The following is a 23,008-nucleotide window of genomic DNA, read 5'->3' on the forward strand; positions in this document are numbered from 1 at the left end:
GTGTGCCTATTTTACATTTGTTCCTTTCTCCGTGAGTGCATTGAATGCACTTTCCACGATGAATGCATTGCATGATGAAACTGTGGAGTGGGCAATGCAATAGAAAAGGGGCACAGATGGGTAACACGAAGCTACTCTGCCCTCCCAGCGTATTTGTGATGTAAAATATGTCATACGGATCTGATCAAAAGAAAAAAACAAATTCCGTCTTCTATTAAAGGATTGTCCGCATTTTATTCTGCATCCTGCTGGTGGATTGTTGCTAATGTATCTGTTTAACAGCTCTCTAGTTTTAAACGTCTAACATTAAGCAGTGGACTAACGCACCTGCCCAGGAACTTTTACAATATGTGGCTTCTTACAGGTTTAAACCGTAGTGGGGCCTACTAAGCATTTCGTTTCCAAAATCGATAAAATGGCTGCCATCGATGTTCAGTAATGGTATATCATTTGGTGCTCTCTAGTCTCAATATGTTTATGTAAGAAAAACGTAGAAATTAGAGAGTGCATTTTTCTCGGCGATTGTTAACTGGAATAGAAATTTTGAATTTCTGGATATTGGATGAGCTTAGTGGTAAGCAGATTTGTTTCTATGTTCAGTCTCAATTTAGTTGAGGAGCGGTAACAGGGCAAGTCTATGTTATAAAAAGCAGTCACTGTGATTGAGGCATGCTGTTTGTTAATACACTATGAACTGTGAGTTTCCGTGTTGGCCAATAACGTGGCAGACTGGCATTAGAGGCATGGACTTTTTAGCACCCACTGTTCCAACGCGACACCCCAAGGTTTTTTGTCCACTTTAGAATTCCTGGAACGTCTGAGGTGTACCTAAGGGTGGGGAATAGCTGCAATAGCTTGGTAGCTCTATGGCAGGTCAGCCATTAAAGGGAGAGGCCAACCTATGATATATATTGTCTGCTTGTCAGTACTGTGAGCTGCTGACTGTTTGAAGCTCAGCTAGTGTACAAGGAAGCTACTTACCCTTCAGACGCTTAACCACAGTGGAAATATTTACCAGGTAAAGGGTGGCCCAGTATTTTGCAAGACACTGTTGAAAGAACACCAAAAGAGTGGGCAATCTCACTCTCTGGTTCTGACAATAGAAATATATATATCCTCACAGCATTTTGATCAGAAATGCTGTACATGGTGTACGTAGGGACGAAAGTCCCTGTATGGCAATAAATCCTGTCCCACTCTGCCTTGGTTCTGCTTTTTGCACCAGTGGTGCCACCCGTGCACCTCTGAACTCAACAGTACAAGTACATGTTGGTTATCTTCCACGTTGTTTTTGTCCTCTGTATTGATATTTCATACAAAAACAAAACCTGGTTATAAAGAACACATTGTAGTCTTTGAAACATCTGTTAGACTGGTATTATAATTTACTCATATTTATGGCTCTGCTTAATTATCTAGTCATACCCACTTATAAGTGTTGCTCATTGTTAAAAAAAATTATCAACCATCCACAGCTATTCTCACACCCATCAAAGAAAAAAGAGAAGCCAGAAAGTGCCTCACGTAAGCACCATCCATGTTGTTACTGGTCGGTACTCACCAGTTTGCAGCAAACAAGCATACTGGTGAGTACCAACCAGTAGCTCTCTGGAGCCCTGACCTGTCCTCTGCGAATGTGGTTGTGGAGTTTTGATATGACAGCCTAGACAGAGAGACCCTTTGGAAACTCCTCTGCCACTACAGTGTGCAAGATAAACCCGTAAGAATCATTAAAAACTTCCGAGGGAATGGCCTGCAAGATAGTATCAATAATGGCCATTTATAAAGCGCACAGCTACCTCACCCAAGGTGTCCCAGCACTAGCAAACTGATAGTAAATGGAGGATAACTCACAGAAACCTTCGAAGTGAGGACTGGAGTCTGCCAGGGGGGTTTGCTCTCGCCTTTTCTCTCCCTGCTGGCTGTAGACTGGATTATGAAAACATCTTCTGCAAGGAGATGAAATGAAATCCAGTGGACACATTGGATGCAGCTTGACAACCTGGACTTTGTAGACGACCTGGCCCTACTCTCTCCTACCCATATGAAGATGCAAGAGAAGACCCACAGAGTGGCAGCCATATCAGCACAACCTGGCCTCAACATCCACAGTGGAAAAAACAAGATCCAGAAGACTAACATGGCCAGCACAACTGCAGTTACTCTTGTAAGCAAATTGGACTGGGAAAGCTTGAAGCTTTCACCTGGGCAGTGGCATAGATAAGCAGGGTGGCACAGACTCTGATGTCAGAGCAAGAATTAGCAAAGCAAGGGCTACCTTAATTCAGCTAAAGAGGATCTGGAGCTCCGAGGACCTAACGCAGCAAACGGAGCGGGAACTTGGATGACAACTGTGACCACCACCAAAAAAGTCTAGACCTTCATAAACACCTGCCTGAGGAAAATAATCAAAATTTACTGCCCAAACAACATCAGCAACAACCTAGGGCAGCAGACTTTCCAACTCCCTGCTCATGAAGAAATTATGAAAAGATGCTTGGGCTGTAAAGATCACTCCCTCAAGCCCTCCTCAAACACCACCAGGCAAGCCCTCACCTGGAACCCTCAATGGAAAATTAAAAGAGGAAGGTCAAGAAACGCTTGGTGTTGACTGCAAAGAGACGGATTACACCTGGAATCATTTTGAAAGAAAAGCCCAGGCTAGAGATGTCTGGAGGGTCCTGGTTGATGGCGTGCACCACCAGGAGGGGTAGTAGGGATAAGTAAGTTGTGGTTTCTGCCAGTGACCAGAACAGAGAATCTGCAGGCCTGCAGAAGCTTGGGTCCAACAGATCGCACTCCAACAGTCCTTTTTTTGGACACACCACAGACATCAGGGATGTGCTGTAACTCAATCCTGCAGAGCCGACAGGCAGGTAGGCAGTCTGCTAGGCAGGTACAGGTATGCCGCTTCTACAGCAAGAGATCCACACCTCAAGTGATGTCCCCTACTGCTGTGAGACTTGCGCACAGCCCTACACCAAACCTTGTGGCACAGCCGTCCACTAAATACTCTGCAAAGCACTCCTTTCCTTGGCCAGAGATTACTTTAAACTGGAACAATAAGTGGAATAGAGGTGTCCCACTGATATACAGACAAGAGTTTGGTATCCACTGCCTTACACTGTAGAATCAGTTTAGGGTCGCTCTCCTTTCAAGTATATTTTCCATTGTGTTCTCCAGACCCAGTCTTTGTGTAAAGTGAAGCTTCTTGCAGCTGGGTAGCCTCTAGCATGAAGCACCCACAACAGAGGCCCAAAGAGGTATGGGATTTCTGCACCTGGCTGTGATCAGCCCAAATGAAGGCGTAGTCATTAAAAGACACAGGCTTCATCTAAAGATTTCCCCATCTTGCATAACATGTTCTGCAGTCCCACCCCTCAACCCTAGCATCCAGTGATTAGGAAGACTAATCAAGAGCTCCTTGCTAAGCAAAGGGCCTAATAGAAAATCTAAGGGAGTCCTGTCTCACTTCAGTGCCTAGGTCTCCTCCCTACAGCCTTACCTTACCAACACTTCACTCTTTCAGGTGGCATAAGGCATGGAAAAACCCTCCTACTGGAAAACTCACATAACAGGATGACTCATGCACATTATTATTATTATGATTATTATTAAATAACATTTATATAGTGCCTAAACTACCCGGAGGCCTTGTAGCGCTCCAGGAACCAATAACGCCACAGACAAAAGTCTCAACCGAAACTACTAGTCGAATAGATGTGTCTTCAAAAGTTTGCGGAAAGTCGTCAGACTACGGATCTCTTACTGACTGAGGGAGTGAGTTCCATAATCTGGCCGCCGTATATGAGAAAGAACGACCTCCCCATCTTGATTTCTTAATTTTCCTTGTAGTAGCCAGAAAATGGTTACTGGAGCGGAGAGATCTTGATGGCACATAGGGCGACAGCATAGGGTGAAGAATGGCTGGGTCAGATTTCCACATAGCTTTATGGGCTATTGTAGCGGGAGGAGCAGGTAAAGGCAGGAGGCGTGTTTTTGTGGTTAAGGGTTTTATTTGTCGATGCAGTAGATCGGTGCAAGTTTTATGCAAGGTATGCCGTCGGGGTGATCGACTCCTCTGTAAACGCCTCCGCGGACTGGCTTCGTCCTCTGGAGTTCGCCGTCGCTGACTCCTTCGGGGCTTTGGCTCATCAGTCTCCGTGATGGTGTCAGGATAGCCGCTCAGGAGAGAAGGAAAGAGAGGCAAGTATCAGGGTGACGTTCAACAGCCTTAACGTGATACCAGGGAAGGGAGTGCGGGAATCACCGCCCGTGCTTATTTACAAGATACAGTGAGGGAACGTAGGAGTGAAAGGGGAAAGGGTAGGCGGATCAAGGGACGGGCCTACACCTCTTATCTACCCAACCCGCGATACGGCTCCGTACATCGGTTAGCCACACACCTCCTGGCGTGCGGCTGGGCGGCTCGTGGTGCCGATGGCCTCCTGGCTCCCGCGCCGTCAACGGGTCACTCCTCCTCTCTGCCGGGGATGTTGCGATAATGCGTCCGGTCTTCTCCTCTTCTTCTTCGATTTCCTCCGCGATCACCTCCTCTCTCACCTCCGCCTCCACTCCGAGTACGCCTCCGGTGAACAAGCACACCTGGGTGGTGTTGGCTGCCGTATTTGACGTTCCTGCAGGCTCCTCCTCCTCGCCTTGTGGTAGCCAGTTAAAGGGACCGTCTTCCTCGTAGTCCTTCACCTGTGGATACACTGGTTCTAGTGTAGGTCCCCAGTCCATAGTCTGTGAAGAAAAGAGGGGGGGTCACATGATGAATATCCCTCTGGGGTCGTCGCACCCCTAGTCAATAGGGGGGCCGGCTTCTCCACGTTACACTCCATCCCCCCAGGACACTTCCGTTCGGGAAGGGGATTGCGAGACAAGTAATCAGCTCCCGTATTGTCCACCCCTTTCTTTTGTCTGACTTGGAAGTGAAACGGCTGTAAGGTCAGGAACCATCGCATGACCCTTGCGTTTTTGGACTTTGTTCTGGCCATCCAAGTGAGAGGGGCATGATCTGTGTAAAGGGTAAACGGGTGCCCCTCTAGGTAGTATGACAGTTTTTCCACCGCCCACTTGATAGCTAGGCATTCTTTCTCCACGGTGGGATATTTGATTTCCCGTGGAAAGAGCTTCCTGCTGATGTACAGTATGGGGTGGTCCAACCCCTCCACCCCCTCCTGAGATAGTACCGCCCCGATCCCATACTCTGAGGCGTCAGTGTGGAGGGAGAAGGGGCGGGAGAAATCAGGTGAGGCCAAAACAGGGGCTGATGTGATTACCCGTTTGAGTGAATGAAAGGCTTCCTGCATCTCTGGGGTGGGCCTAAGGAAGGTTTCAGTCTTGATGTGCTGTTTCAGGGTGTCAGTCAGGGGGGCTGCTTTCTGCGCAAACTGGGGAATAAACCGCCTATAATAACAGATGAGACCCAAAAAGGCGCTCATCTCTTTTTTTTATTTCGGGAAGGTGGTTTCGGCTATGGCTCTTACTTTTTCTATCTGGGGCTCTATTAGACCGTGTCCCAGAACGTAGCCGAGGTATTTGACTTTTTGGAACGCTATCCTCGATTTTTTTGCGTTAACTTTCAGTCCTACAGCCTCCAGCGTAGAAAACACCCTGTGTAGGGGATGTAGATGTGTGTCCCAATCTGGACTGAAGATGACAATGTCATCCAGGTAGGCCGAGGTGTAGGCGGTCATGTCCTTTAGCACATTATTCATTAACCGCTGAAAAGTAGCGGGGGCGCCGTGGAGGCCAAACGGCAGGACCGTGAATTCGTAATGTCCATCGGCGGTGCTGAGGGCCGTTTTATGCCGATCCTCTTCCCGAAGGGGTACTTGCCAGTACCCCTTGGTGAGGTCCAGCGTGGTTATATACTTCGCCTCCCCCAATTTCTCAATGAGCTCATCTATACGGGGGATAGGGTAGGCATCGAAGTCTGAGATGTCATTCAGGGCTCTCAAATCCATACAGAATCTACGCGACCCGTCCTGTTTGGGTATCATTACTATTGGGCTGGACCAATTGCTTGTTGACGGACGAATGACCCCCAGCCTCAACATGTCGCGTACTTCTTTTTGTATGTCCCGTCGTCGATACTCGGGAATCCGATAGGGCCTTATCTTCACGATTTTGCCGGGCTGCGTATTGATGTGATGTTCGGCTGCCTTCGTCCTTCCGGGCTGGTCGGAGAAGACCATGGCATGGTCTTGGAGCGTGGCCATGAGACTTTCCTTTTCTTCTTCCCTCAGGTCATCGTTCAGTACCAGGTTGTGAATAGTGGTAGAGCCATTACATGCCTCCTCAATGGTGTGGTGGATGTCCTTAGGGGGTGGTCCTAACCATTTTTTTAACATGTTTATGTGGTAGGTTTGGACTTTTCTTCCTGAGAGCTGTAGTTTGTAGCTCGTTTTCCCCACAGCGGATACCACTTGATACGGTCCCTTCCATTCGGCTTTGAACTTTTGGGAGGTTGAGGGAAGTAGGACCAAAGCCCAGTCATTTGGTTCCAGTCGTCTCCACTTCTTTCCCTTGTCATAAAACTGTTTCTGTTTCTTCTGGCTTTTCTCGAGGTTCGTGTAAGCCAAATCCCGGAGCTTTCCTATCTTGGATTTTAGGTTCTTGGCATATTCTAGGGTGGACCTCGTCTCCTCCGGTGTTTCCTGCTCCCAGGCCTCCTTCGTCATCTCCAAGAGGGATCTTGGCTGCTGTCCGTACAGTAACTCGAAAGAAGAGAACCATAGGCTGCTTTGTTTATGACTCCTAATCACGAACAGTGCCAGAGGGAGTGCCTGGTCCCATTCTGCTCCACTTACTTCCAGCATTTTACGCAGAGTAGTCTTCACCGTACGGTTATACCGCTCCACTAGACCGTCCGTCTGGGGATGGTATACCGAGGTTCTTATCTGTTGTATATTCAACACTCGGCATACCTCCTTCATCATCCTCGAGACGAAGGGGGTCCCTTGGTCCGTCAGGATCTCTTTGGGGAACCCCACCTGTGTGAACAATTCCATCATTTTATCGGCTACTTGTTTAGTGGTAGCGGTGGTCAGGGCAAAGGCCTCTGGAAACCTGGTCGCGTAATCCACTATTACCAACACGTGCTGATGTCCTCTCCGTGTCTTGGGCAGGGGGGCGATTAAGTTCATTCCGACCCTTTCAAACGGGGTTCCAATAATCGGGAGGGGTTGCAACGGGATGGCTGGAGGCCTAGACCTATTCTTCCTCTGGCAGAGCTCACACTCCTGACAGTAGGTGAGGATATCCTAATAAATCCCGGGCCAGTAGAAGTGGCGAAGCACGTTCTCTGTCGTTTTCTCCGCTCCGGTGTGTCCGGCCACTAGGTGTGCATAGGAAAAGAACCTGATTTGTTCTCGGAAGGCCGTCGGTACCAAGAGTTGGTCTGGTTCCCCCTGCTGACCCTGCCTGTATAGCAACTCGTTTTTAATGTGAAACCTGGGATATGTTTGTCTTTCCTGTCCTGTAGTCTCATGGGCTTTCTCCCAGGCATTGAACAGAGTAGCATCGTTACTCTGTGCAAAGCGGAAGCTTTGATCTAGTACCCAGGGGTCCGGGGTTATTCTGACGGGGAGGGATGGGGGATTCCCTATTCTTTCTGACCTTTCCCGGGAATGTGGGCGGATGCTTTGTTGGAACCACTCTAGAAAAGCAGGGTTATCAGTGCCAATAATTAACTCTTCTGGTAGCGTGGGCAAGACCCCTACTTTTATGACATGGGGCTCTCCCTCTACGGGACAAATGGGGAGGTGGGCCACGGGATAGGGCTTCACATCCCCGTGTACGCATCGGATGTACAACTCTTCCAGAGGTATGTACTGGGAAGGAACGACTATTTGGGATTGGGCCACCGACTGTCTACAACCCGAATCCAATAGGGCATCTATCAGGGACCCGTTTACCCTCACACTCACTCGGTAGTTGTTGCCCGTCTCAGCAGAGTAGAGAACGGATCTTGGGAGGTATCCCACCTCCATCGGCTCCTCGCTGTTTTTCCTTCGGGGGCACAGTCTCGCAATGTGACCCCATTGGCCACACTCAAAACACTGGGGTCCTGAGGGGGTCGGGGGATCAGGTTTCCAAGGTCTCGGCCGCGGAGATTCAGCGACCTTTATGGGCTTCCGTTCAGGCTTGACGACGGTTCTGGGACCCCTCTCTGTGTCCCAGGAGGGGAGTCTGGGCTGAGCCCTAGAAAATGTGGCCGCCATCTCTACGGCCTGTGCCGTGGTCAGGTTGTGATGCTGCCTCAACCACTTCTGTGTAGCATAAGGCAAGGCGCCGAGAAACTGCTCCAAATACACCTTGTCCATAATTTCCTCCTTCGTACTTACACCGGGTGTAAGCCATTTATCGGCGGCCATCTTCAGGCGTACGAAAAGGGTTTTAGGGCTTTCCCCCGCTGCTCCTCTTTCCCTCCTGAAGCGCAGACGGTACGCCTCAGAGTCCAACCCCAAATGGTCCAGAATGATTCTCTTCACCTCGGTGTAAGTGGTGTCTCCAGTTGGGTTAGCAACCTGGTAGGCTGCCTGAGCTTCCCCCACCAATAGGGGGGGGGGGGGGGGGGGGGGGGGAAAGAAGGGCCATTTGGACACGGGCCATCCACATGCCCGGGCTGCCCTTTCAAAGTTCAGCATGAAGGAATCGGGATCCTCCCCCGGTTGATATTTTTGTAGGGAGATCCCGCTGATTCCATGTGGCATCCCCCGTTCCTCGCGGCTGCCCGTTATCGGCCACGTAGTAGGGGCTTCCGTTGTCCGGGCGGTCATGGCGGCTTTCATTATTTCTCGATCCGCATCGGCCGACTTTATCTGTTGCTCTACGAACCATTCTAATCGCTCCTGTCCCTTTACGAGCTGCTGCACTATCGATTCCATCTCTAGGGTACGGATGGAGGGGCTGCCCGCATTCTCCACCAATGTAGCGGGAGGAGCAGGTAAAGGCAGGAGGCGTGTTTTTGTGGTTAAGGGTTTTATTTGTCGATACAGTAGATCGGTGCAAGTTTTACGCAAGGTATGCCGTTGGGGTGATAGACTCCTCTGTAAACGCCTCCGCGGACTGGCTTCGTCCTCTGGAGTTCGCCGTCGCTGACTCCTTCGGGGCTGTGGCTCATCAGTCTCCGTGATGGTGTCAGGATAGCCGCTCAGGAGAGAAGGAAAGCGAGGCAAGTATCAGGGTGACGTTCAACAGCCTTAACGTGATACCAGGGAAGGGAGTGCGGGAATCACCGCCTGTGCTGATTTACAAGATACAGTGAGGGAACGTAGGAGTGGAAGGGGAAAGGGTAGGCGGATCAAGGGACGGGCCTACACCTCTTATCTACCCAACCCGCGATACGGCTCCGTACCTCGGTTAGCCACACACGTCCTGGCGTGCGGCTGGGCGGCTCGTGGTGCCGATAGCCTCCTGGCTCCCGCGCCGTCAACGGGTCACTCCTCCTCTCTGCCGGGGATGTTGCGATAATGCGTCCGGTCTTCTCCTCTTCTTCTTCGATTTCCTCCGCGATCACCTCCTCTCTCACCTCCGCCTCCACTCTGAGTACGCCTCCGGTGAACAAGCACACCTGGGTGGTGTTGGCTGCCGTATTTGACGTTCCTGCAGGCTCCTCCTCCTCGCCTTGTGGTAGCCAGTTAAAGGGACCGTCTTCCTCGTAGTCCTTCACCTGTGGATACACGGGTTCTAGTGTAGGTCCCCAGTCCATAGTCTGTGAAGAAAAGAGGGGGGGTCACATGATGAATATCCCTCTGGGGTCGTCACACCCCTAGTCAATAGGGGGGCCGGCTTCTCCACGTTACAGCTATGCACATAGCTTTATGGGCTATGCACATCGCCTTGAACTGTATCCTGGCGGTCATAGGTAGCCAGTGCAGCTGAAGGAGTGCTGGCCTTGCAGATTGTCTCCTAGGAACCTGTAGGAGCAGTCTTGCTGCACTATTCTGAACCACCTGTAGTTTGTTTATTGTGGTCAGTGGGGCTCCTAAGTACAGGGCATTTCCGTAGTCCAGCTGAGATAATATCAGGGCCTGGACCATAATTCTGCGGGCATAGAATGGTAGTAGAGGGAGAACTTTATGTAACATCCTCAGCAACCCATAGCAGGTTGATGATAGGACCGTAGCCTGGTGACCGAAGTTAAGGGTGTCATCTAGCCACACGCCCAAACTTTTTATGTGTGGCTTATGCGGTGGCACTGGGCCTAAGCATGAGGGCCACGCAGGGATGGAGAGTGTGGGAGAAGAGTTGCCCAGTAACATGATCTCCGTCTTATCTCCATTCAGGTGGAGATAGGAGTCCTCCATCCACCTGGCCACTGCTTCAAGGCAGGGGGCCAGCATGCCAGACGATCCCTTGTCATGGCACAGATATACAACTAACTGGGTGTCGTCTGCATAGCTGACGATCTTAATGCCAAATGGATGGATGACGGCTGCCAATGGCTTCATATACACATTAAAGAGCGTCAGACTTAAGGCCGAGCCCTGTGGTACCCCGCCTTCCAAGGACAGACTGGAGGAGACCATATCTCCCTCGAAGAATTGGAAGCGGCGGTTGCTGAAGAAGGAGGTGAGACAATCCAGTGCGGCGCCTGACACCCCGCTACTCTTGAGTCGGTTGATCAAGATGGAATGGTTGACCGTGTCGAACGCTGCACTAAGATCTAGAAGAATGATGGCATCCCTTCCTCCCTCATCCCCCAGCCTCCTTGCCTCTTTGGTTACCAACAAAAGCGCGGTCACTGTTCCATGGTTTGGGCGGAAGCCGGTTTAAGTGTCGTCCAGCAGTTTGTTGGATTCGAGGTGGTTGGCAAGAATACTATTTACGTGTTTCTCCAACAGCTTACTGAGCCATGGCAGGAGAGAAATTGGGTGGTAGTTCGAGAATATGGATGGATCTAAGCTAGGTTTTTTTATTAATGCTTTAACCATAGCGCATTTCCACATGAGAGGGACTGTGCACGTGGAGATGGAGAGATTTAGGACCTCTATAATAGTAGACTGAACAGCCTTGATAGCTGCCCTAAGCTGTTGGGGCGGAGCCACGTCCAGCGGAGAGCCCGAGGTGACTCTGCTGACAATTTTGTCAAGCATCTCTGCATCCAGATGTAATTGATCGAGCACTGGTACATGAGCTAGATCTGTGGTGATATTGTCCTCCAAGTCAACCTGCTTGGAAGGGAAAGCGGCGTAGATAGCTACATCATCTGTCTTTCTTTGGCGTTGCCTCCCATAGTACCTTTCTGGAGAAAAGTCACATGACATTTACAAAACGCAATTGGCAAAGATGTCCAATTAACACCTAATGTCAGACTTCTCAATATATGGGACGACACAGATCTCACTACGATAGAACGACAATGGGTCACATTGGGGTTCACAGTGGTCAAACGAAATATCATGATGCGCTGGGGGGCTATTGATGCGCCAACCTCGAAGGGATGGGCAAAATAAATGGATAAATGTATGATTCCTGAGAAGGAAGGTCTCCCAAAAATGGGATGAAAAGTGGGGTAAGTGGAATCTATATAGAGGAGAGATCTGCATCTCCCCATCAATCGAAATGGCGGGAAAAGACAGTGATGGGGGCGACTAAACCTGCAATGCACCCCAAAAGCTGCATCAGAACTGTATTTCCTGTACTAAATGTATAAAATACGGTCTATTGCGAAACACTTTGATGACTTGTATTAGGTTATGAAAACCAATTAAAAAAATCCGCGTGGCAAATTCTGCCACAGTGTGAGGGGGGGAGCGGGTGCTGGGCTTGGCGCAAGTGTACTGGGGACGGCTCCCGCTGTCATGAGTCACGGTAGGCGTGTGCTCATGACGGCCGGGAGCTGTCCGATCCCGCCCACTTATTAATTCTCCCGCACATGATGCAGAAAAGGCCTTCGACAGAGTATCCTGGCATTTTCTAGAGTGCATGCAGGCGTACAACCTGGGAGAGAATTTCACACGGAAAGTTATGGCCCTTTACAAATATCCGAAAGCACAGATCGCGATTAACGGAGCGACCTCAGCCCCTTTTAATCTCCAAAGAGGGACCAGACAAGGCTGCCCATTATCCCCACTGCTGTTCCTATTAGCACTAGAACCACTGACCAAAGACATCCTTGCAAATCAGAATATAGCAGGTATAACCATCAACAAGACCACAGTCAAATTAACTGCTTATGCAGATGACCTGCTAATCACTACAGAGGACCCGGCCAAGTCCATATCCGCTCTCATGCGCACCATTGACAACTATGCATCCCACTCCGGTTACAACTAAACAGAGAAAAGTCAGAGTGCATGCCACTGAACGTACACACAACTAAGGAAGTACTAGGAGACTCCGGACTAGCGTGGCAAACGAGATCGATCAAATATCTAGGAATCAATTTCGGGAGGAATCTAAGAACCATCCTCGAACAAAACGAGATAAATACACTAAAAAAGATAAAAGACCTGCTGGAGACCTGGTCGCCCAAATTGATCACCTGGTGGGGAAGAATAGAAACAGTCAAAATGATGGTCACCCCAATAGTGAACTATCTGGTCAGTATGCTCCCCTTAGCACTAACAGACTACTTCCACAAGAAAATAGACCAAGCAATGAACAAATTCATCTGGAGAGACAAGAAGCCAAGAATAGCCCTCCCAAAATTAAGACTGAGAAAAGAACAAGGGGGCCTCAATGTGGCAGACCTGAGAACATTCCAGACGACCTTTGTAGCCAGGCAGGGGGATGCACTGGGTACTCTAAAACCAGAAATACACACCGACCTGGAAAGAGCCATTCTCGACAACCTGGACCCTTTAACACTCCTCACTGCCAACAAACAATCACTAAAAGGAAACCCAATATTCAAGATAACAAAACAGGCCCTGCTTAAGGTAGACCAAATGTTGGAGATAAGCATCAAAAACTCTAATTGGGTAGCGCTCTGGGCAAACCCCAAAATCAAATAGAGGCAAAGCCCTGGAAATAACGTGGGAGCAACTCGGCCTCTCCAACCCGGCTCAGCTGGATGAGAAGGGCACACCCCTCACTTTCAACACCATGAAAAGAAGGTATGCCCTCCCAGAAGTGGAACTATACTACTTCGTGGCCATTAACACCTTCAATGCTACAGCAATTCTCCCTGGGTGCTGAACTCCCTTGAATCCCCTTGTTCATGACGAGCTGAGCTAGTCATGAGCATGGAAGGCGTTAAATCTGCCGTCACAAAAGCAAACCTAAACAGACTGACTCCCTCAAGATTCCAATACATGGAAAACCTAAACAAGACCGGCCACCATGTATCTCACCTATACAAACTCCTTCGGCCTCGAAGTTCAATGCTAAAAACACAACCTACACAACCTACTGGGAAACACAGATAGGTTAAAAACTCACAGAACAAGTAATAGAGACCATGTGGTCATCCCCCTACACGCAACATGATATCACCAGTTTTAGCCCAAACAAAATTCTGGCTGCTGCACCAAGCGTACTGGACTCCAGTTCGCTTAGCGAAACTAGGCCTAAGATAAACAGCCACTGCTGGAACTGTAACAATGAAACAGGAGACCTAGCCCACCTAATCTTCTACTGCAGCAAGGTCAAGAATTTTTGGGATAAGGTGTTTGACTTTACTAACAAGACCCTAGGCTGCACCCTGAAACAGGAGTTTGGCACCTTAATCACAGCACACTTCAACACTGACGTTACCTCACAACAAAACAGAAACCTTCTAGGCTTCCTCTTGACCAGTGCAACAAAGACAGTACTAGCCAAGTGGAAGGACACCACCAAGGCCACTTTCAAGGGATGGCTAAATTGGGTAACATTCTTAAGAGGAGCCGACAGCACTGCATGTGGGATTTAGAGATGTGGTCCTCATTAGACAACTTCCTAGACCCGTACAAACCACCCTAGACAGCTAAATTAGCGATAACTACCCACAGAGCTAGACGGCCGATCCACAACCAGCCGCCAAACACTTATATGTAATATGTATATGTTATATGTTTTGAACTAGGCACAGGGCGAAGACAAGGGGTCCTGTGCAACAAAGCCATAAAGAAGACCAGCCTATCGGGACTTTCAACCAACCAACCAGAAGCCATATACGAAAGGCCTCTATATAATTTATGTATCCTAAATGATCAGCGAATTGCTCTAACTGTTTTAAATGTTATATGTCTTATATGTATATTGTGAAGATAAAAAAACAATAAAATATATTTTAAAAAAAGTGGTGCTTTTTTTTTACCAAATTTTATTCCGTTTTTATACTTGGTACAACATCGGCCCGAGGGCCTATACACCAATAGCAATTCAATTTAAATGTCACCTTGTACCAGTTAAGGAAAATGCCAAGAAGGAGAAAAGATAACAAACAGTTAACCAATACTAAACCGAGCACAGATTCGGCATCCCAAAAGTGGTGCACTTTTAATATGCCTGAGGTCAGGTAGGGGGACTCAATGGAGAGCTGCACAATGCCACCTACCAACACGCAAGGGAATTGCTACGAAAGTTTCCAGATCTAGCCTGGAGCCTGGGGGAATTCGCAAAGTTAGGAAACTGTGATTAGACCGAATCTCTACCAGGAGAGGCTTTACTGAAGGGAAGTCACTTCCTCATGGATACTTTCTAGATGTACTATGGTTGATCAGTTCATATTGAGTATGTCTTCATTATAGGAGTTGTATGGAAAGTGTCCACATACTTATGAAGTGACTGAGCCTCATCTAAAACTTGTAAAATAAATATATATTAACTCTAGGTGTAAAGTCAGTGTAGTACCTCATTGTGTGGGTATGTCCTGACTCTCGAAAGTGCAGCACAAGGCCTATAATGAACGACAGCAGTACATTTCTGGAGTACACTAGTGCTCTACAAGAGAGCCAGCCCCTGAAAGTGAACTTCTACCAAAACAAGGATTTTTGTGTTACTGGACAACGGAACATGTACTCTGAGAACAAGAAGTATTTATTACGTCATACGTGCATGTTACTGGGTATAGATGCATGTTTGCTAGGCAATGCCATGTTATTGGCATCTGTATTGTGGTCAATCTGCCAGTAGCATGACCTTCGCTTTGGAGATTCCCTGGTGTCTTTCCACACCTTTTTATCGTAGACCCGAGTATAATTATGGTCGTGGTGACTTGTTTTACGTGCTGTGTTCCGGTACGTCTCTTGGATTGGCCGCCATGACTTATTCATTAAGTTTAAGGTGTATTATTATGGTGTCGGGGGATGTTGTCGGGACCCTGCTCTGATTCATCTTGGTTTTTTTAAGGATATGTGGAATGTCTCTGTTAGATGTAACGCGATTGGTGTTCTGACAATTGCATTTTGAGCTGTTGTGACATTATGAAAGATATTGTTCATGTTGCATGTCAATAACCAATCATTTCTCCCTAGAGTAAGTGCTTGTCCGGGCCAGACGACGATATCTACTGATCATGTCATAATTTTATGTCTGGACTGTGACCAGTAAACATGAAGTGCCGCAAATGTGGCCTTTTGAGTCACAGAATCTTGTACATGTCTCCTATGTGGGGCTCACCTGTGATCTTCATTTTTCAGGTTACCTCTGTGTCTACATGGAGAAGGACGAGTTCCTCGGTACCACTCTCATCCTCGCGTGGGTCCCCAACGCCCGTATCCAGAGGCAGGATGAGGAGGCGCTGCGCTACATCACGCCGGAGAGCTCCCCTGTGCGCAAGGCCCCGCGCAAGCGTGGGGGGCGCCATGCGCAGGGCAATGTCTCAACAAAGCAGGGCTCGCGGGCAGAGCTGAAAGCTGCCGTGACCCCGAAAGAGGAAGGAGGGGGGCTGGGAGGCCCGTGGTCGGAGAGTGCCGAGAAGCTGCCGGAGAGCACTCCCGTCCCACCTGTGCACAGTGACTCTGGGATCCTGTCGATCCTCAGTTCTCAGGAGGAGCAGACCCGCTCGGATGTGTCCACTGAGGAAGGCCTGGACTGTCGCCTGGAGCAGGGAGAGGACGATGGTTCTCTGGACCTCTCGGCAGATGACGTCAGCCGGGACAGTACTTTAGATTCGGATTCAGATGCCTTCTCGTCACCGTTCTGCCTGTCGCCCATCAGCGAGGCCCTTGGGGAGAGCAGCAACTCCGTGTTCTTGGAGCAAGAGGACAGGTAAGGGATGTGAGCGAAGCTAGAGTTGATTTGCCTCGTGTATTTCATGAGCAGTGAGTGGCCACTTGGCATTCTGAGTTCCTGGCTGATGAGGATACGCCACAAGGGAGTATCTGAAACTGGTAGTGACTCCCTGTCCCTCGGCCAGCATACCACCTTAGGATCCTCTGTGAAGGTGGGTGGTAATAGGTAGTAGGGTGACCAACTGGCATGGGTACAAATTCAGGACTGTGAGTGTAAAAATTCAGGACAGAAATTCAGGACAGGAGGTAGAAATTCAGGACCAAAGGTACGTTTTAAAGACACATCAGAGGAGGTTGAGCAATAGTATATAAGTAAGTAAATAGACAACCACTTAAGTACAAGTGAACATAAGTTTATATTAGGTTGAGCAAATTGTGCACTTCATGGTTTTTCAGTATGCGTGCAGCTTTGAGCAAATGTGCAGGTCTTTTTGTGGTAACAAAACCGCCCCCACCCCACCTTTCCAGCCTCCCAGGAAAACGCCAAATATCCAGTCTGGCCAGTTCGGCCTAGCAACCACCCTCGAATGGTGCCCCTCATCTTCACAAAGACCCTCTCTCATGCGTTTTTAATTTCTTTTATAGTGCTACTCATCCCAAGTAGGACAGGATGTCGAAGTGCGTTACATCACACACATCTTATATAGAGACAATGACTCATATACATGTGAAAGTCAATGTATAGGGAATGTTACTTAAGATAATGGGGGTTACAATGTGTAATCATTCTTTCATCCATCATTCAATCTTTCACCATTCATTCTGTCCTTTTATCTGTGTTCATCCATAACAATATTCAACCATATGCAAACCTATCCATCATCTATCCTTGCATCCATCCATCCATCATTCCACTCATCTATCCCTCCATTCACCCTTTCACTCATCCATCCCTCCATTCATACTTTCACCCTACCCATTCATCCACTCATCCATCCACTCTTCCACCCATCCATCCATTCACTTATCCATCCAGCCATTTCAACTTTCACCGATCCAGCCATCCTTTCACTTACTCATTCATCCACTCGGCTGTCCGGGTGGGACCCCCGATGATGAAGCATGTCACCAACCAGGTTGGTGAGTGAGGGGTCTTTTAACAAAAGAATACTTATCTTTTGTTACATCTCCATCTCCCTTCTTCCCTGTTAGGACCATTGGTTTGGTCCCTTGTGGATACTCCTTCTGTTATTTATATACAGTAGGTACTTACACAACATTAGCTCAGCAATCTGGGCATGTCAGCCAATCACCCATGCATATTCTACCATAACAGTGGAGGGACACAGTGTCACAGGCACAGTATTTCCTAAACAAAGGATAAGCGCCCGAAGCTGGCAAGAACCTGGAGCGACTTGGGGGAGGCCCCCAAATCTGTCCATACGCTAGGCTTAGTAAATTAGCAGAATTTAGGGTGGATCCCTCCAACGTGGATCTGTGCACAAATATGACTTTTATACAACCACTGCAAAGAAGCAAAAACAGCGGTGAAACCACAAGCACTGACCTACTCTACTCCCTTTCTCACCTCCCCCCCACCCTTTCGCTTCCCTCTCCCCCATTTTTCGGAATTCTCTCCCACTCCTTATCGGACAGTGGCCTATGCATGTCGGGCTCCCATTTACCCCGGAGAGAGGCCAGACTAGCCCCGGTGTGTATCCTGAGCGACCCAGCAAACCAGCAGACTAGATGCTTACCCCTCCCGACGTGCATGTTCTGCATGGTTAAGTGCTGTTCAGGCTCCGTCGCCACGTCTCCCCACCTGGCAGTCATCTGCGCCACTAGGGAGCGATGTAACAGGAACCCCCCTGGGGGAAGCCCATCCTCCGAGACCAGCGTCTCATACGCCACTAACGCTCCATCTCTATAGAGGTCGCCCAGTGTCTGGACATCCGCCTCCCTCCACTGCTCTAGCAGGGGACCTGCGACCACCCCCCGACCCCCCCACCTCCCGGGAAAATCTCCAGGGGCACAGCTTGCGCATTCGGGAGCACCTTTCGTGTGAGGAACAGAGCTCTGCAGAAGCACTTATACGCCACTGCCAGCAGCAGCGGTGTGGGTCTCACTGGCGCCACCAGAGGGTGGAAGAGTTTAGTGACACGCCCTAAAGAGTACGGTAGCTCTTCTGTAGCGGTATTGTCTCTGCCCCTGTCCGCCAGCCAATGGGCGATCCATTGAAGTTACGCAGGCAGGTAGTAATGTTCGAAACCGTGGGCGGCCAGCCCTCCCCTATCCGACGTCTGGAACAATTTCATCAACGCCAAGCGGTGCCGAGACTCACCCCAGATAAAGTCCTGCAGGTCCGGGTTAAGCGACAAAAAGGATGCGGGGATGAAAAGAGGCAGATTAACAAAGTAGTACAGGAGTCTGGGGAAAATGACCATCTTGGCTAGGGCCACTCTACCCGTGGTGGTCAGCGGGAGGGAGGACCCAAAGCGTATTTGGGATCGAAGCGCAGTCACCGCCTGTCCAAGGTTGCCATCGAATAGATCCGCTGGTTGCCGGTAAATTTGAATCCCTAGATATTTGAAGGTGTCAACCTTCCATTGGACTCTCGTGCCTTCAAGACAGTACCCCGGTCTCCTATCCCAGCGCCAAACGCATAGAGGCAGGACTTGCCCGCATTCACCCGAAGACCCGAGACAACCGCAAGCTGACTCAGCAGGGGGCCCAGCTGCTCCGGTATACGTGTCACGTCCCTTGCAAACACCAGCAGGTCATCAGCATAAAGCAATACCTGGTGAATCGCATCCCCCAGGGTAATGCTGTCTCCCAGTGTCTACCGCATGGCCGCTGCCAAGGGTTCCTTGCTTATAGTGGTCAGTCAGGGCACAATGAATTTCACGTTGAGTGTACACCGTCTCCCCCTCCGCTGTACGCAAGGCTCCTATCGGGACTCCGCGCCCTTCCCTCTGCACCAACCAGGCTAACAGCCGGCCGACTCTGTCCGCCTTTGAATGTGTCCTAGCCATGTGCTCCGCATAATTGACATCGTAGCTGCTCCATAAGGGCCGCATGTTTAGTGCGTAGGCCTCTCAGCTAAGTTGGAACCATAAGGGGTTGTGATCAGAATGTGTTCTCCCTAAGTACTCTGATTTGGTAAGGAGCGGGAGCAAGGAGTGAGTGCCTACTATCCAGTCTAACCGGACATGCAGATTATAAATTGGAGAGTAGTAAGCGTATACTCCTGTCTATGGGGTGCTGCGCGCGCCATAGGTCATGTACCTCCCAGTGCGAAAGCCAATCTCTGAACGCTTGCGCATTAGATGTCACCACCGCAGCCCGGAGGGGAGGCAATGAACGGTCCAGCCGCACATCCAGCACCATGTTAAAATCCCCTCCAAGAACCAGGGGAGACCAGCATTCAGGTGGAGAATCTGGTTCAAGCTCTCAAGGTAGTAGGACTGGTCTGTATTCGGGGCATAAAGGAATCCTAACAATTTCCTGACCATTTAACCGCCCCCGCACTAGGGAGTACCTTCCCTCGTGATCCACTTGTACCTCTTTGCAAAGGAAGGGGACACCCGCCCTCACCCATACCAATGTGCCACGCGCGTGCGCAGAAAAGGTCGTGCTAAAAATCTGCCCCCTCCAGCGCCTGCGGAGTCTGTCAAGCTCAACCTGCGTCATATGCGTCTCTTGGAGTAGAGCAATCCCTACCCCATGTCGCTGCAGGTAGGAAAAGACTGAGTAACGGCGTGACGGGGTTTGCATACCGTGGATATTCCAGGTCAATATGTTAGTGTGTGTTATGAGTCTGGACGCTTCGCACCCACGCAGGGCCAGGGGAACACCTCAGGGGGGGGGCGTATGAACACCATCAGGGGAAGGGATGTCAGTGTGCCGCAACTGGAACATGTGAACAATCATAACCAGTGTAACAAAAAGGGCAAGTCCCCAAGGGGCACACGTCCAAACCTTAGCAAGATCCACCACGCAAGAAAGGGTTAGTCCAGCGCAATGGCCGTCTGGGTGAGTGTGTTGCCAACAACTGTATCATGTATTGCCCACAACCGTATCATGTATTGCCCCTATTTCAGACCTCTTGACTGTTCAAGAGGTGCTTAGGAAATCTGGGCATGTATAGGCGCACCGGGCCGGTGCAGGACGCCAGCAGAGGAGCCCGCTAGTGCAGTAAACGTGCAGCGCCTTCCAGCCACGTGCCTGACTGTGCATCTACATTCAGCCCGCCATGCAACTTTCCATGGTAGCGCAATCATTCTAGGTGAAACTAAGCATGATACAGCAGCGCGCACAGCAATGTTACTAAAAGGATATTGTAAGTAACAGCATAGTCCAAGGCAGGAACCCCTGCACGATCACCGCAGTTCTCCGCTCAATCACATAAGCATGTCAGCTGTTTGAGGGGTCACCACTGGCATACACATGTCTTCAGAAAGTACTGTGGACGGGGATGAAGAGCCACTCCTGTCCGGTTCACCATGTGGCTGGGGGTCCACTCGGGTAACACCATTCACTGCTCCCAGGGTCGTAACTTCTTAAAGGGCTTCATGCCTTTCAATGCGCATTTTCTCCGGGCTGGGTGGGCCGCGTCCAGGACCTGCGCCCCGGCGAGCCCCTCTTCAGCGCCTTCGTGATCGCTGCACCTACCATTCACCCTCCTCTGGGCCCGCAGACCGCGCACCATTCCACTGTCCCGTCTCCTCCAGCCAGTCCCAGACATCAGACGGGGCATCAAAGAAGCGGGCACCCTCCTTCGTGATCACTCGGAGACGAGAGGGGAGCAGGGAATACGGCAATCTGAGATCCCTCAGTTGCTTTTTCACAGCCATGTACGTGCCCCATCTCCTCTGTACTGTGGCCGTATAGTCTGGAAAAAACATCACACGGCTGTTCCCCACTGCCAGATCATCCAGCTTCCTGGTTTCGCTGAGCACCACGTCCCGGTTGCGGTAGTTGAGTAGCTTGAAGAGAAACGGACGAGGCCTGGCTCCGGGTCAGGGCTTCTGCGCCGGCACCTTGTGCACCCGTTCCACCACAAAGTGCGGGGACAGCGGCCCCAGAGGTAGGAGTTCCTGCAACCAGTTCTTGGTGTATTGCTCCGGGTCTTTCCCTTCCTATCCCTCCGGAAGCCCAACCACCCAAACGTTGTTGCGCCGGGAGCGCCCTTCTGCATCCTCAATGTGATCCTCCAGCACATGAACCCTGTCTATGACATCTTGGAGCGCTGAAGCATGACTCTGCACCACGGGTTGCAGCTCTTGAAGCGACTGATGCTGCGCAGCGACCGACTCCGACAGTTTATGATGATCTGCGTGAAGAAAAGTAAAGTCAGACGTTACCTTATCAATCCGTGCCTCCAGAGACACCTTAGTTTGTTCCAGTGTAGAGCTGATGCGCTCCACCGCTGCCAGCACAGAGTCCATCTTAGCTGCAAGGACCGATGTCGGTCCCACGCCGTCACTCTGTTGTCCGTGCGAGTGGCCTAGCTCGTCTGCCACCTGCTGCTTCTGCTGGGATTTGTCCCGAAGTCTGCCCATCGTTAGCTGCTGCACAGAAGGCATCCACACTTGCTGACAGCCACCAGTCGTCCAGCACCAGGTCCCCACTCAGGATCCAGGGGAGGGCCCGCTTCATCTGTCCAGTGTCGCCGGCTGCAACGGAAGGAGCTGCCAGTCCACGCCGGGCGCCCACACCACTAGAACCGCAGCACTGAATAGCCAACGTCGATCCCGGGGGCTTCTCAGACGGTAGTCCAGCTGCACCACGCCAGTCACGAAGATTGCACCTACTCCTACTCCGGAGGTCACTTTGCCGATGCTCCCTCCGTAGCCAGCTGCACTAGCTCTTCTCCAATGCCCCCAGATATCAGGGCCGCAGAGGCACAGGAGATGGTCCCGACCCGCCCAGCACAGTCCCAAACTCCCGGTGCCTTTCCCCCAAGCTGGGCGCAGATCATACACCAGCGACGAGTCACCAAGGTACAGCAGAAGCTTAGATGGCGTTGATGCCAAGATGGCGCCCAGGTCCTAGTATACCAGGCGTGAGTCCACAATCTGTTCCAGATGGCCTCTTTTTAGGGCTAGTGAGTTGTGGCTGCTCGGCCCGACCACAGGCACCGCCAGCAGCAGGCTGGCACCGTTGTCACCAGATCCCACACAGCGCAATGTCTCTCTGCCGCGCTGGCCCAGATGCCACCATGTCGCAATCAGGCCTGGGGGGCAAACACCTTAAAATGCCTCAGCCACCCGATCAGATTCTCCCCACGGTCTCCACTAGGGCAGCCCCCAGCGTCGGTCCAGCGCGTAGGGCACCCCTCCAGTACGAGGCCAAGTCCAGGGCTCCTTTCACACCGCTGGCTCTGATGCCGCGTGACCCCCAGTCCACTGCACTGTCCAACGTTATGCACACAGCAAATTTGAGCCCTCAGTGTCCAGCCCACTAGCGGGGGCCTCCAGGCTCCGTCACCGCCGCCCAGCACCTTGGGCAATACCCTTCTCAACGCTGCGGCACCTCCACGGGGCTCCCCCCGTCCGTCCTGGGTCCCACTTCTCACCATGCGGGGTCTTATACAGCAGCGACCCCGGTAGTGGTAGATGAGCCGTTTCTGCAGTCTCCAGCCTCCAGCCGTGAAGCGGCCAGGCAAGTCCGTGGCTCCTCGCAAGGCACAGGCCCCAGAGGGGGATGTTATGCCCTGGCTTTCTCGGGTCACGGGAGTCACCGTGTCCCCCGCCCGTGTCGCCGCACTCTGTCTCAACAGGCGCCGCGGCCGACTGCCCTTCCGCTCTCGATACCGGCCAGCACTGGGTCCCAGATTCTCCGGGGGGGCAGGGGGGGGGGGGGGGGGGGGGGCAAAAATCAGCAAAGTTCAC

General features: G+C 50.8%; 1 protein-coding gene across 3 annotated transcripts in view; it reads left to right on the top strand.

Moving 5' to 3' along the window:
• The window catches only part of TBC1D16 (TBC1 domain family member 16), a 960,039-nt gene that overhangs the window by 406,428 nt on the left and 530,603 nt on the right, over window positions 1–23,008 (top strand). For all 3 annotated transcript variants that reach the window (XM_086931055.1, XM_086931054.1, XM_086931056.1), the window contains exon 4: window positions 15,582–16,152. In XM_086931055.1, coding sequence (XP_086787181.1) covers window positions 15,582–16,152 — 571 coding nt within the window. The remainder of the gene's footprint in view (window positions 1–15,581; window positions 16,153–23,008) is intronic.

Source organism: Lissotriton vulgaris, chromosome 7 (assembly GCF_964263255.1).
Source record: "Lissotriton vulgaris chromosome 7, aLisVul1.2, whole genome shotgun sequence".
Lineage (NCBI taxonomy): Eukaryota > Metazoa > Chordata > Amphibia > Caudata > Salamandridae > Lissotriton > Lissotriton vulgaris.